General features: G+C 48.9%; 1 protein-coding gene across 3 annotated transcripts in view; it reads left to right on the top strand.

Moving 5' to 3' along the window:
- Positions 1-12476, top strand: part of Slc11a2 (solute carrier family 11 member 2) — a 37296-nt gene that overhangs the window by 16138 nt on the left and 8682 nt on the right. For all 3 annotated transcript variants that reach the window (XM_034516520.2, XM_034516521.2, XM_076912087.1), the window contains exons 6-15: positions 2325-2431; positions 2996-3066; positions 3167-3234; positions 4875-5030; positions 5461-5619; positions 6702-6788; positions 7428-7547; positions 7685-7834; positions 9758-9831; positions 11743-11896. In XM_034516520.2, the coding sequence (XP_034372411.2) occupies positions 2325-2431; positions 2996-3066; positions 3167-3234; positions 4875-5030; positions 5461-5619; positions 6702-6788; positions 7428-7547; positions 7685-7834; positions 9758-9831; positions 11743-11896 (1146 nt within the window). The remainder of the gene's footprint in view (positions 1-2324; positions 2432-2995; positions 3067-3166; positions 3235-4874; positions 5031-5460; positions 5620-6701; positions 6789-7427; positions 7548-7684; positions 7835-9757; positions 9832-11742; positions 11897-12476) is intronic.

Here is a 12476-nt window from a genome sequence, read left to right as displayed (position 1 = left end):
AGGGATCCTACCATCTCTCTTGCCGTCAGTCCGTGTCTCTCCTTCAGAATCTAATATGGGACTTGATTTTTCGTTGCCATTTTGAGACAGACTCATGTAGACCAGGCTGGCATTGAACCCTGTACTTAGCCAAGGATGGCCTAGAACACCTAATGTCTGTTTCTGCTTCCTAGAGTTACATGCACACACCAGTTTCCTGGGAGAGTTACAGCTGCACACCGTTTCCTTAGTAAATTTTGCATGAGGAAGCTTCTACCAGTCACTCTTGTTCTTGAAAAATATGTTTTCTTTTAATAAAGTATATGTTGTAGGAGCTTTGAATTTGCTGAATATTATCAGTTTGCTCTGCCCTATTTCTTCCTTCTGAGTGCCTTACCACCACCTAAAATGTGAATGACTGCTATTGGGAGACCCTGGGGCCAGGCAGTGCTTCTCACAAACACTTAACCAATCCCCAGAGATTGAACTACTCCGGGCATGGCCGAGGACATTTTCAAGTTAGTTTTATCTTAGATATGAAGTGGGCCTCCTTTGAATGTGCCCTAGATGCTTAGTCTCACTTCTGACCGTGAGCGTGAATTTTTCTTCTTGATTCTCCTAGGCTGGTCTATCAGTCATCAGTATGTCAGTCTGACTGACTGACTGACTGACTGTTTCTCTCTGTAGCTTAGGATGTTCTTGAACTCTTGGTCATCCTGCTGGAATTCCTGAGTGCTGGTGTGTTGAGGCCCGCACTAGCCCACGTTTAGGTGCCAAAAATGTTGGGGCCCGAGCTGCCCCACTTTGGGCGGCCTAAAATGTTGCTCCGGCCCATGGGTCGGGGTTCAGCAAGAGAGTGAGTGAGGACAGATTCGAAGAATGTAGACCAGACAGAGTGTGAGTCAATCCCGTTTATTCTTCAGTCTCTCTTCCTAGTCCAAGTCCCAAGTCTTGAGTTCCTAGTCCCTAGTTCCTAGTCCCTAGTTGTACTCCTCCTAGTTCCTAGTTGTACTCAATTTGTTCTCTTCTGAGTGTCTAATGTCTACTCCTACTCCTAGTGTCTGAATCTGTTACTCCAAATTTTTCTGTTCCTTTTATATGTCTCACTTCTAAGCCACGCCTTTTGGTCACACCTTTAATCATGCCCTTAGGTCTTGTCTCTAAATCTGATCTCTAAGTCACACCTTTAAGTCACACACCTTTAATCTCACACACCTTTAATCTCACACACCCAAGGAAAGTCCTGGGTATCAGAGTGTGCTCAGCTGTTGTAGGCTATTGTAATCCAAGTCTCCTGTCAGGGTATATGGCTCAAGATGGCTGCAAAGCTGATAGCCGCTTTCTGCTAAAAGTCGGCCCCCAACACTGGTGTTGTAGGCATGTGCTATCTATCATATGTGATAAATATAAATTATTTTTACCAATTTTTTTAGAAGGTTTTGCTGTTTTATAATTCCCTTTAGTTTCTCTTTATTTGTGCACATAATGTGTATTTGTGACAGGAAACTTTGTGTCTTAAGTATCTACGGGCTTCCTAGCACCAGTAAACCAACATTAACTGTTTGCCTTTCCACTCATCTGCTGGTCCAGATTTAGTTTCCTGGTTTGCTGTTTTCTGTCTGTTCTGAATGTTTACTTTGAATACTTTTAAAAAGAGATTTGTTTTTATTTTTTAAGATTGTATGTGTATGTATTTGGGTGTGTGCATGTGAGTGTAGCTGTCTGTAGCGGCTTTAGAGGCAGAGTGGTGGGTACAGGCTGGACCCTTGAGGGAATTGGGAACAGCAAGACATGGGTGCTGGGAGCTGGCATTTAGTCTCGTCTTCTGCCAGAGCAGTACATGCCCTTAGCCACTGGGCCATCTTTTTAAGCCCCTTACCTTGAATACTTTTGCACATATCTTTTTCTCTTCTTGTATATTTTTATTAAACTTAAAATGATAAAGTCTGTCCCATGTTTGTTTTGCAACTGTAGTTAGGGGCAAGTTAGAGGTTTTAATTTCTTATTTCCCGTTCTCTCTTGACTCCCATTTGGAGCACATTTGTATATTTATTTTCCTCTGTAACTTTTTAGATTGTCTCTAGGCAAGAGAGTAAGTGGAAAATAATGAAAAGAAATCCCATTCTTCTCCTGAAAAGAATTAAGGAGAACTGAAGAGCTGGGTTGGCGCCCTGCCCTTGGTTCACAGTGTCCCACAGGAAGTTCTTTTCTACTCTGTGATGTGCCGCGGAGGGCTGAGTTCTGCTAGTTCTCCAGTGAGGGCTATGTATGGCTGACTGTGGGTCTATGACAAAGTCTAAATCCTGAACAAAAACGAATTATCAGAACCACTCTTTGTTTTGTAGGTCCCACGGATCATCCTGTGGCTGATGGTGGAGTTGGCAATCATTGGTTCTGATATGCAGGAAGTCATTGGCTCAGCCATTGCCATCAATCTCCTGTCTGCAGGAAGGTGGGGTTGGGGCTTCCCTCTAGAACACTTGTCAATCTCCTGTCTGCTGGGAGGTGGGGGCGGGGCTTCTCCCTAGAACACTTGTCAATCTCCTGTCTGCTGGGAGGTTGGGGTGGGGCTTCCCTCTAGAACATTGTCAGTACTAAGCTGGGTTCCAAAGCCAGAGTGGAAGTGAAAAGCTAGCTCATGTTTAGTGTTCAGAATTCAACTAGTCTGAGCCACCTTATCCCCCAGCTGTGGTACTATCCGTCTTCCATTCCCAGGACGGGCTGTATGCACTTCTAATTAAGTGGAGTGTGCACATTTTGTGTCACGGTTACTTATCTGCAAGTCTGCTTATCCCACTGCACAGTGAGGTCCTTCTGCATACGACCCCATGTTTTTCAGCTGTGTGTCCCACACGTCTGACACAGCAGGCTCTCAATTAGAGTTCCAGTGGATGGGCTTCTGCTTCCCCCACTATTGCTCCTCCATAGGACCTAGCTTTCCCGGATGTTTGGTGTTGGACAGGATGTGAAGAAATCTTCACTGGGTCTTTAATCACTCTTCTTATCTCTGATCTAGGGTTCCCTTATGGGGTGGAGTTCTCATCACCATCGCAGATACTTTTGTATTTCTCTTTTTGGACAAATATGGTAAGGCCTGGAGCAGGTGGGTAAGTCCCAGCCGCCAGCTTCGGGCACACGGCTGTGGGGACGCCTGTCCTCCGTGCTCACTGCTGCACTTCCTCTTCAGGCTTGCGGAAGCTGGAAGCATTTTTTGGCTTTCTCATCACTATCATGGCCCTCACGTTTGGATATGAGGCAAGTGTTGCAGGCTGTTAACAGTTTAAAACAAAGTTTCATTTTGTCTCATTTGTAGTCTTTTATTATAAAAAGCAATAATGCAGAATAGTTGAATTGTATTGAGTCAGCAAAAAGCCAGGTACTTCTGGGCTGCTCTGAAAGGGATATAATACAGTCTATGGCAGGGATTCATATGCAGGAAGGGCTCATGTGCAGGAAGGACTCATGTGCAGGAAGGCCTATAGAGATTTTTGGGGGCATCAAAAATGACTAGACTCCTCAGGACCTTTCAGGACCATCATTTTTGGTCCCAGGTTAGCTCCCTTGACACAGAACAGCTCTGGAGTGGAATAGAGAGGAGGCTTCAGGGTTATTACTAACTGCTGCTAACTCAAAGCGGTTCTGTTTGAGCTTACCAGGGCTGAAATTAATTAATCATAGCCTGGCTGTTTCCTTTATTAAAACAGCTGATGGTGAGCTGGACAGGGTGGTGTACACCTTTACTAGCTGCTAAGGAGAGGGAGCAGGCTGGTCTCTCTGAGTGTGGGGCCTGCCTGATCTACCTGGAGAGTGCCAGGGCAGCCAGGGCTCCAGAGTAAGACAGACTGTTGGTGAGTTATAGGTGACTGATTATTTTCTTGGCTTGTTCTTTGCCCATCCCTAGGGATTAATACCATTATTTGTACCTTTTTAAATGTCCATTTGTTATAAACTGGTTTTTACTTACAGGCCTGCTTAAACATTAAAAAGATGTTTAGTCTGTGAGTCAATTTTTCTAGGTTGTCCCAAAAAAATTCTAGGTTGTCTTGAAGAGAAATTCTGTCCCAAGAGGAAGTTGGAGTGAGCACGACCCCCTTCCCTGCAGACTTATGTGCTCAGGGACCACTCACTCCCCACACACTCGTGTGCTCAGGGACCACCCACGCCTCACACACGCGTGACAGCACAGCTGGTTTCTAGATGAGCAGATGAAGAAGGGTGTGTGGAGCCAGGTTCAAGCTGGACTGTTGTTGGGTCTGTGTCAGCAGCTACAGTGATGCAGATAACAACAGAGAGAGCTTCAGCCAGTTCCTTACCTCAGAACACTGTGTTCTCTGCATATCTGCACTATACCTCTCAAAGTGTAATGTAAGCTATTCAGAATATACAGTCCTGAATCCTCTGAGCCCTGGTATTAGTCATCTTTGTGTAATTGTAACCAAATACTGTGGAAAATAACAGGAGGAGGAAAGGTCTGTTTAGCTAGGGTTTCAGAGGCTTGGTCTGGCCTGTAGCTCCTTGGGCAGGAGATGTGTGTGGGAGACTTTACCTCAGTGCAGACAGGAAGCAGGACATTGACCTACATCTAGGTAGGTTACACTGCCAGTGTTTATACCACCTCTCAAAATAGTACAGCCGGACAGGACCTGAGTCTGGCTGTGAGCCTGTGGGGCAGTTTATGCTCAGACCACGTCTCCCTTAATTCCTTTTCGTTGATGATGCTGGGGTCAGACTCGGGGCCTTGCGAATCCTAGGCGAGTCCTTGCTGACTTCATACTCTTCATGTTCCGGGTAGCTGCTACAGAGGAGGGAGGGGAGTGAAGGGTGCCAGTTCTGCCTGCTGCTGCTCTCCATTTCCTGCTGCAGTGAAGGCTAACGGGTGCTGTGTTGCTGTGTAGTATATTACAGTGAAGCCCAGCCAAAGCCAAGTTCTCAGGGGCATGTTCGTGCCGTCCTGTTCAGGCTGCCGCACCCCTCAGGTGGAGCAGGCCGTGGGCATCGTGGGAGCCGTGATCATGCCGCACAACATGTACCTGCACTCTGCCTTGGTCAAGGTGAGCGGCGCCTCTCTGTACCGCACTGTTAGAGCTCTGAGCAAGCAGGCTTTCCAAGGCTGGCTGGTCAGGGTTTATCACCAAATTGACCAGAAAAAATGTCCACAAAATGCTGGGCGAGTGTTCTTCAGGAGGTCAGGAGGGAAGGACTTTCCTCCTTCGCTGAGATAGTTCAGACACTTGGTGATTCGTCCAGTAGCCTCAGGACTGAGGTTAGTCTGTGGTCCTCCCACAGTCTCTGGGAGCTCGGGAGTCACCTGGTCACTGGCTCCCCTACGTGGGGGTTGTGCAGTGTTGTCAGAGGTTGGGGAGTCTCCTGGCTCAGGGAGCTGAGGCCTCCTCCTTTATCCAGCTGACTGCAGACTTGTGAGTTGTTACAGAGAGACTGTGCTCCTGGCGGAAAGTGACTGCCTGCTGCTGTTCTCTCTAGTCTAGGCAGGTGAACCGGGCCAATAAGCAGGAAGTACGAGAGGCCAACAAGTACTTCTTCATCGAGTCCTGCATCGCACTCTTTGTCTCCTTTATCATCAACGTCTTTGTCGTTTCTGTCTTTGCTGAAGCATTTTTTGAGAAAACCAATGAGCAGGTGGTGAGTGCCAGGGTGAACTGCATGCTGGGGTGGGGCAGACAAGAACAATGACCCAGGGGAGTCTGTCTGAAGCCTAGGTACCGCCCACATCCAGTCTGGGGCCAGGAGGAGCTGGCCTTGGACTCCACTTGTCTCCTGCTCTCATCCTGGCATTTCTGTTCCTTCCTGTTAGCTTCTGCCCACCTATCTGCTCTGCTCCTCCCGATGTTTGAGCTGAGGCCAGGTTAGAGGGAGTCCCCAAAACAGAAGCACTCGCTGTGCAGGACAAGACTCGAGTCATTTGCGTTCTGTGTCTTAATTCCTGCTGCCTGTGTATTTTGTTAGTTTGGGTTTTTTTTGAGTTTTGTTGTTGTTTAGAGTTGAACCCAGGGCCCTGTGCATGCACACATGGTGCTAGGCAGGCCTTTCACCCAGCCTCATCCAGACTCCTACCTACTCATAACCACTCTGTTTCTACAGGACCTTTGACCCCTGCTTGTGTCTGACTCCTGACGTCCTCTTACATTTGAAGCCTCTACTTTGTCTTCTCTTTTTTGTTTTGATTTGGGTTTTGGTTTTTGAAAAAGGGACTCACTGTGTAGCCCTGGCTGGAGACTTGAAATTCACTAAATAGACTAGGCTGATCTAGAATTCACAGGAATCAGCCTGCCCATGCCTCTCAAGTACTGAAATTAAAGGTGTGCACCACCACACTGGGCGTGTCTTTTAGTTTAGTTTTGGTTTTTTATATAGGTTCTCTCTGTACAGCCCAGTCTGGCCTCAGCTTTGGGTTTCTTGTATCTCAGCCTCTGAATGTTGTCATGGGAGCCTCCTAGTGTGCTCTCTCCTCTTATTTTAATTTATAATGCCCCAGTAGTTGCATACTGCCATGCACTCTCTCAGTGAACATTGATGCTTTGAGATATTAAAGCCTGGGGGAGGTTGCAGGTGGCAGTGCTCTGGCTGTGCCTGCGTCATGATCGTGACCCTCCTGGAGCAGGTCCTATAGCTTGTCTCTCGCAGAGAAATTTGGTGAGACAGATAAGGGAGCTCTTACGGGTTCTTCTAAGCTACACATTGCCTTACACTGCTTTGGGCTTTAGGTTGATGTCTGCAGAAACAACAGCAGCCCCCATGCTGACCTCTTTCCCAGTGACAACTCTACCCTGGCCGTGGATATCTACAAAGGGGTAAGCATGCTGTTTGCAGCAGAGATGGTAGCATAATCTCTGGCCTCTGAGTTTGTTTCAGATCTGAGCATAGCTCCTGAGTATCTTTTATTTTGGGGGCCCATATGCCAGGAACATATTTGGGGTTCTATGGGGCCAGGGGGCAGGGGCAGGTAGCTGATGGGCTGAAAGGTTGCACAGCAGGGGCTCCTAAGGTTCTGCAGGTGCTGGCTGGAATGGCAGAGGAGGAGCTTGGTGAAGTTGGGTCACTAGGCTCTGCTGGGGCTAGTGATCCGTTGTGACCCCAGGAACAGAGTGTACCGCACTGTCTGCACGCCTCCCTCCACTCACCAGAAAGGTGCATCAAAGAGTTGTTTGGGAAGTGTGGGCTCTGCCTCTTGATTGTTTAAGGTAGAGGTTAGAGATGAAGGCCCAGGAGCATAGAGAGGAGGGAGGGCTGGGCTGAGGGATGCAGGGCAGCAGCAGAGCGAGGTTGGAAGCCTCCATGTCACATCCGAATCAGCATCACTTCTGTGCAGTGCCCGGCATGATACTTGTGTGCTGATGTTCCCGAGCAGAGGAAGGTGCTGCAGAGGGCTGCTGCTCTGGGTGTTATCTAAGCAGGTCACTGACAAGCCTGTCTCTCCCTCCCTTTCCCAGGGTGTTGTGCTTGGATGTTACTTCGGGCCTGCGGCTCTCTACATCTGGGCGGTGGGGATCCTGGCTGCCGGTCAGAGCTCCACCATGACTGGAACCTATTCTGGCCAGTTTGTCATGGAGGTGTGTGCCGGGGTAAAATGGAGGGATTAGCACAGCGTGGAGTGTCTAGCCCTGTGCTTCTAAAGGGTTCCTGACTTCCCCAGGCATCTCTCTTTCTCCTGTCACGGACGGTCACTAGTGTCCATGCTTCCTTTCAGGGATTCCTGAACCTAAAATGGTCGCGCTTTGCCCGAGTGATCCTGACTCGGTCTATCGCCATCATTCCCACCCTGCTCGTCGCCGTCTTCCAAGACGTGGAACATCTGACAGGGATGAACGATTTCCTGAATGTTCTGCAGAGCTTGCAGGTGAGAGGGGGCTGGGGAGGCTCACGCTGCACGGAGCCAACACTGACTTACCCTTGGGCACCAAGCCTCACGCCGGACCCGGTGACGAGGGGAAGGAAGAGGCTTGGAGCCTCATCAGTGGACATGATGAGCTATGCTGAGCACCGCAACGTTGAGACCACCAAGATGGCTCAGTGGATCAGGCGATAGCTATGCAGTTGTCCAAGCCTGAAGACCTAGATGTGGTCCCCGGAGATGCAGTAGAAGGAGGGACACTGTCTCACAGGATTGTCCTCTCATCTCTGCATTCAGCCATGGCACGGGCATGCCCATCCATCAGTCCATCCATGTCTGTCTGTCTACCTATCTCCCCACTCAATCTGCCCATCTCTCTCACACAGATAAGTAAATTAGTGATAATTAAAAGTCTACTAATTAGTGAGCCTTGTAGCTCACTAATGCAGCAAGGTAAATCATTCAGTGAGTTCTAAGAACACTGCTAAGCCTATGGAGCTGACGAGACAATCACATCCAGTATGTCATTTATTTATTCTCATTTATGTGTGTTGCCTGTAGCTTTACTACCCCCCAAGCTCCGGAATGAACCGCGCTACCAGACCCCACCCAGAGAATGTTGGATCCACAGATAAAAAACAGACACACACATTGATCAATTTCAGCTTGCCTTTTTGCATAATTGCTGGCATTACTTATCCCCTGCCTGGAGAAGGCTGCCCTTCTCAATACTCTTAGCTCCGCACCTCTCCACCTGCCCTCAACTTCAGCTCCTCAGTTACATCCAGTCTCAGCTCAGCGTTCCCAACTGTGACATGGCCACTCCACCTGACATCTCACGTGGCTGCGTGGCTTTTCTCCAAAGCATGACGAACTCTCCCTTCCTCTCTCTCTTCCATCTGTCTCTTGCCTCTGGAGACCCAGAAGTTCCACCTATTTGTTAGCCCAGCAATTGGCCTGTGGCTTCTTTATTGATAGATCAAGAACTAAGGAGGGAACAGGACCTTTGCATCAGAACCACCCCTACATATGTGTATCAGTGTTTTACCTTTGTGTGTGGTGTGTGTGTGTGTGCGCGTGCGCGTGCGCACCTGGAACCAGAAGAGTTCAGAAGAAGACATCAGATCCCCTGGCACTGGAGTTACAGACATTGTGAGCTGCTGTGTGGATGCTGGGAACTGGACCTGGGGCCTCTGCACGAACAGCCAAGTGAGCGTTCTTAAGCACTGAGCCGTCTCAGCCCCCAGTGTGTTTTTTGTTTAAACAGAGACACTTAAGATCATGATTAGTGCTGGATTAAAAATAATGTTTGGGGGCTGGAGAGAAGTGTCAGCGGTTAAGAGCACTGGCTGCTCTTCCAGAGGTCCTGAGTTCAATTCCCAGCAACCACATGGTGGCTCACAACCATCTGTAATGGGATCTGGTGTCCTCTTCTGGTATGTTTGAAGTCAGTGACAGTGTACTCATATACATAAAAAAATCTTAAAAAAAAAAATGTTTAGCCAAGGCGAGGTGATCGGAATAACTGTTACCCATGGTGTCGGTAGCTAAGACCGGGCTTATGATTCCTTTCTGTGAACCATGTGGTTGGTATCTGTGGTACTCACGTACTCTGAGCCATATGTATTGCTGGGAAGCAGGAATGTCAAGAGAAGAAGTTTCCATGATGGATGTTATGGGGGAACAGCATCCCAGAGCCAGGCCAGTGCCGATCACCAGCATTCCCCAACGTTCCTGCTCAGGCCCTGCCCCTGCTTCTCAGTGGTATCCTGTGACCCAAAAGTGTAAGCAAGATAACCCCTTCTGAAACACCGAGTTCGTGTTTTCTCACAGCTTTAGAGGTGGAAACTGACACACCCACGTAACCTCATCTGACACGCCTACGCCATCCTCTGACACGCCGTGTGACTCCTGTTTTCTGTTTTCCAGCTCCCCTTTGCTCTCATACCCATCCTCACATTCACAAGCCTTCGGCCGGTGATGAGTGAGTTTTCCAATGGAATGTGAGTACACTTGCCGTCTGCAGAAGGGCGTGGGAGGGTTTTACCCAGGAGGCAGTGGAAATGTGTCCTAGAGAGCTATGTGCTTTCAGAGCAACCACTCACTGCTTCCTTTTTGGCTTAGAAAGAAAACCACAAGTGTAAGTTATAGGAAAAGAGGATACACTTCCTTCAGACCTCAGCGCTCCAGCTGGAACTGCTGAAGTTTGAATTCAGTGTGAAATTATCCAAGAAAGGCACAGGCTGGTCAGAGTGTGCCGTGAAGGGATCTGGGGCTGCGATGGTGTTAATACTAGCATCTGTGATAGAAGCAGCCACAGGCTGTGCTGTCATTTCATTTCTGCTGCTGTGACAGATGCTCTGCCAACAACAGCACAGGGAAACCACTGCCCAGCATTCTGGGAGATGTGGGGAAGAAATCTCGACGGCAAGGGGGGGGGGGCAGGGAGTACGGCGACAGAGTCTCAGGGCGGTCGGGCATCAGGGCTTCCTGCGCCGCGCGCCGCCAGCGGAGGATCCCACATTCACGCAGCTGTAGGTTCCAAAAGCTGGGAATCAGGCGGAGAGACCATGGACATGTGGAGTCCGGTTTTCCAAAGCTTTTATTGTTCATGGCATGGTGAATGGGCGCAACTGGTACGCGCTTCCCCCCCAAAAGCCAGGGGAGACCAGTCTTATAGGGAAGGGAGAAAGGGGAGGGAATAACTTAATTAGCTACGCCCCTGGCCTTTTGATAATTCATTAATATTTAAATCTCTGGAGGTAGAGACTTGTTAATCACGCCCTCTACCTGTGCCCTACGTGACTGAAGGTAACAGGTTAAATGGAGTTACCTCGTCCAAGGCCCAACAGGAAGAAGCCAAAGCAGATTCAGACAGCTTGTCACGTGACATCTACTGTCAAGAGCAAAGGGAATGAACTCGCCCTTGCTTGTGTGTTTGCTCTGAGCTAGATTGCTCTATCTTGTGTTGAGCATGCACTGGTTAGGCAGTGAAGCCTCCCAGAATGGGCTGGTTATTCTCATGTTAGTCTCTACAGATGTGCCACAAGCCGGCCTGGTGTTCCCAAGTGGTTCTTGGCTGTGACAAGCTGCCAGTTAAAGTCCATACTAATCAGTATAGATGCTCATGTGACCTGTTAGGTTTCTGAGGTCTCTAATTGTCACCACATTAGAGCAGGTGGGACCTGCAGAGTGGGAACTGCAAATGAGGCAGAGTAAAGTCACCTTTATTCAGAGCCTCAGACAGTTCAGACTCTCGAGGGGTGAGAATTACAGTGTAAAGTTCTCACGGGTTCAAGCTGTACAGTTACAGGGACCAGCACAGATGGCAAATGCACAGATGGCAAGTGCAGGCTTTGCCGTAGCGGAGTGTAAAGGAGAGTGTGACATTTAATCGAGTGAACAGCAACAGGCACTAGTGAGACCACAGGACTCTTGTTTCCTTGGACTGTTGTCACTGCTCTCAGAACTCTCCTCTCACGACTCCATCCCTGGACCGTGTTCCAACGTATAATGAAATGGCTTGGTACATGTCTAGGACCTACTGATTTCTAGGGTCTTAAATGCGAGGTTTTCGTGCCGCAGGAATGGCTCCGTGGATGAACGGCTGCGGCACCAGCCCGGCCACCTTAGCTTCATCTCTGGAACTCATACAAGGGAGGAAGGAGAGGGCTGACCGCACAGAGACGGTCCCCATGGATGCAGTAGCAGACGTGTGCCCACACTGATAGATAGATAGATAGATAGATAGATAGATAGATAGATAGATAGATACTAAAAGTTTCCATTTACTCTGACCCCTTCCCTTCTGCTTCATCGCTAATTTTGTCCTCTACGTTTCCCTCAACCCATGGGACACAGTTTGTCCGTGTGAGCTGGACTGCCAGGCACTTACTGTGCTCTTTGTTTTGCAGAGGCTGGAGGATCGCAGGTGGCATCTTGGTCCTGATCGTCTGCTCCATCAACATGTACTTTGTAGTGGTTTATGTCCAGGAGCTAGGGCACGTGGCACTGTACGTGGTGGCTGCAGTGGTTAGCGTGGCTTATCTGACCTTTGTGTTCTACTTGGTGAGTCCAGTGTGAAGGGAGCAGGGCACCTATGGCGTCTGGGGTGGTCCAGCGGGACTAACTGTCCTTGAGAAACAACTGGTCCCCAAAGCACTGGCGCTTTACTGAGGCATTTACATGGCGTTGTTGGGTCAGTGGCTCCTGAAAGTTCATTTAGGTTTGTTGTTATTGGTACTGGAGATTACACATAAGGCTTATCCAGTGCTGGGTGTCCCAGTGAGGGTTTACTGCTGTGAACAGACACCATAACCAAGGCAACTCATATAAAGGACAACATTTAATTGGGGCTGGCTTACAGGTTCAGAGGTTCAGTTGGTTATCATCAAGGTGGGAGCATGGCAGCATCCAGGCAGGCATGATACAGGCAGAGCTAAGAGTTCTACATCTTCATCTGAAGGCTGCTAGCAGAAGACTGACTTCCACACAGCTAGAACTGCGGTATTAAAGCCCATGCCCACAATGACACACTTCCTCCGACAAGGCCACACCTCCTTAATAGTGCCACTCTCTGACCCAAGCATATTCGAACCACCACACGGGAACCATTCCAATACCACACTCTGCTCTCAACCAGACATTC

The sequence above is a fragment of the Arvicanthis niloticus genome, chromosome 13 (assembly GCF_011762505.2).
Source record: "Arvicanthis niloticus isolate mArvNil1 chromosome 13, mArvNil1.pat.X, whole genome shotgun sequence".
Taxonomy (NCBI): domain Eukaryota; kingdom Metazoa; phylum Chordata; class Mammalia; order Rodentia; family Muridae; genus Arvicanthis; species Arvicanthis niloticus.
This window is presented reverse-complemented; position numbering and strand designations above follow the sequence as displayed.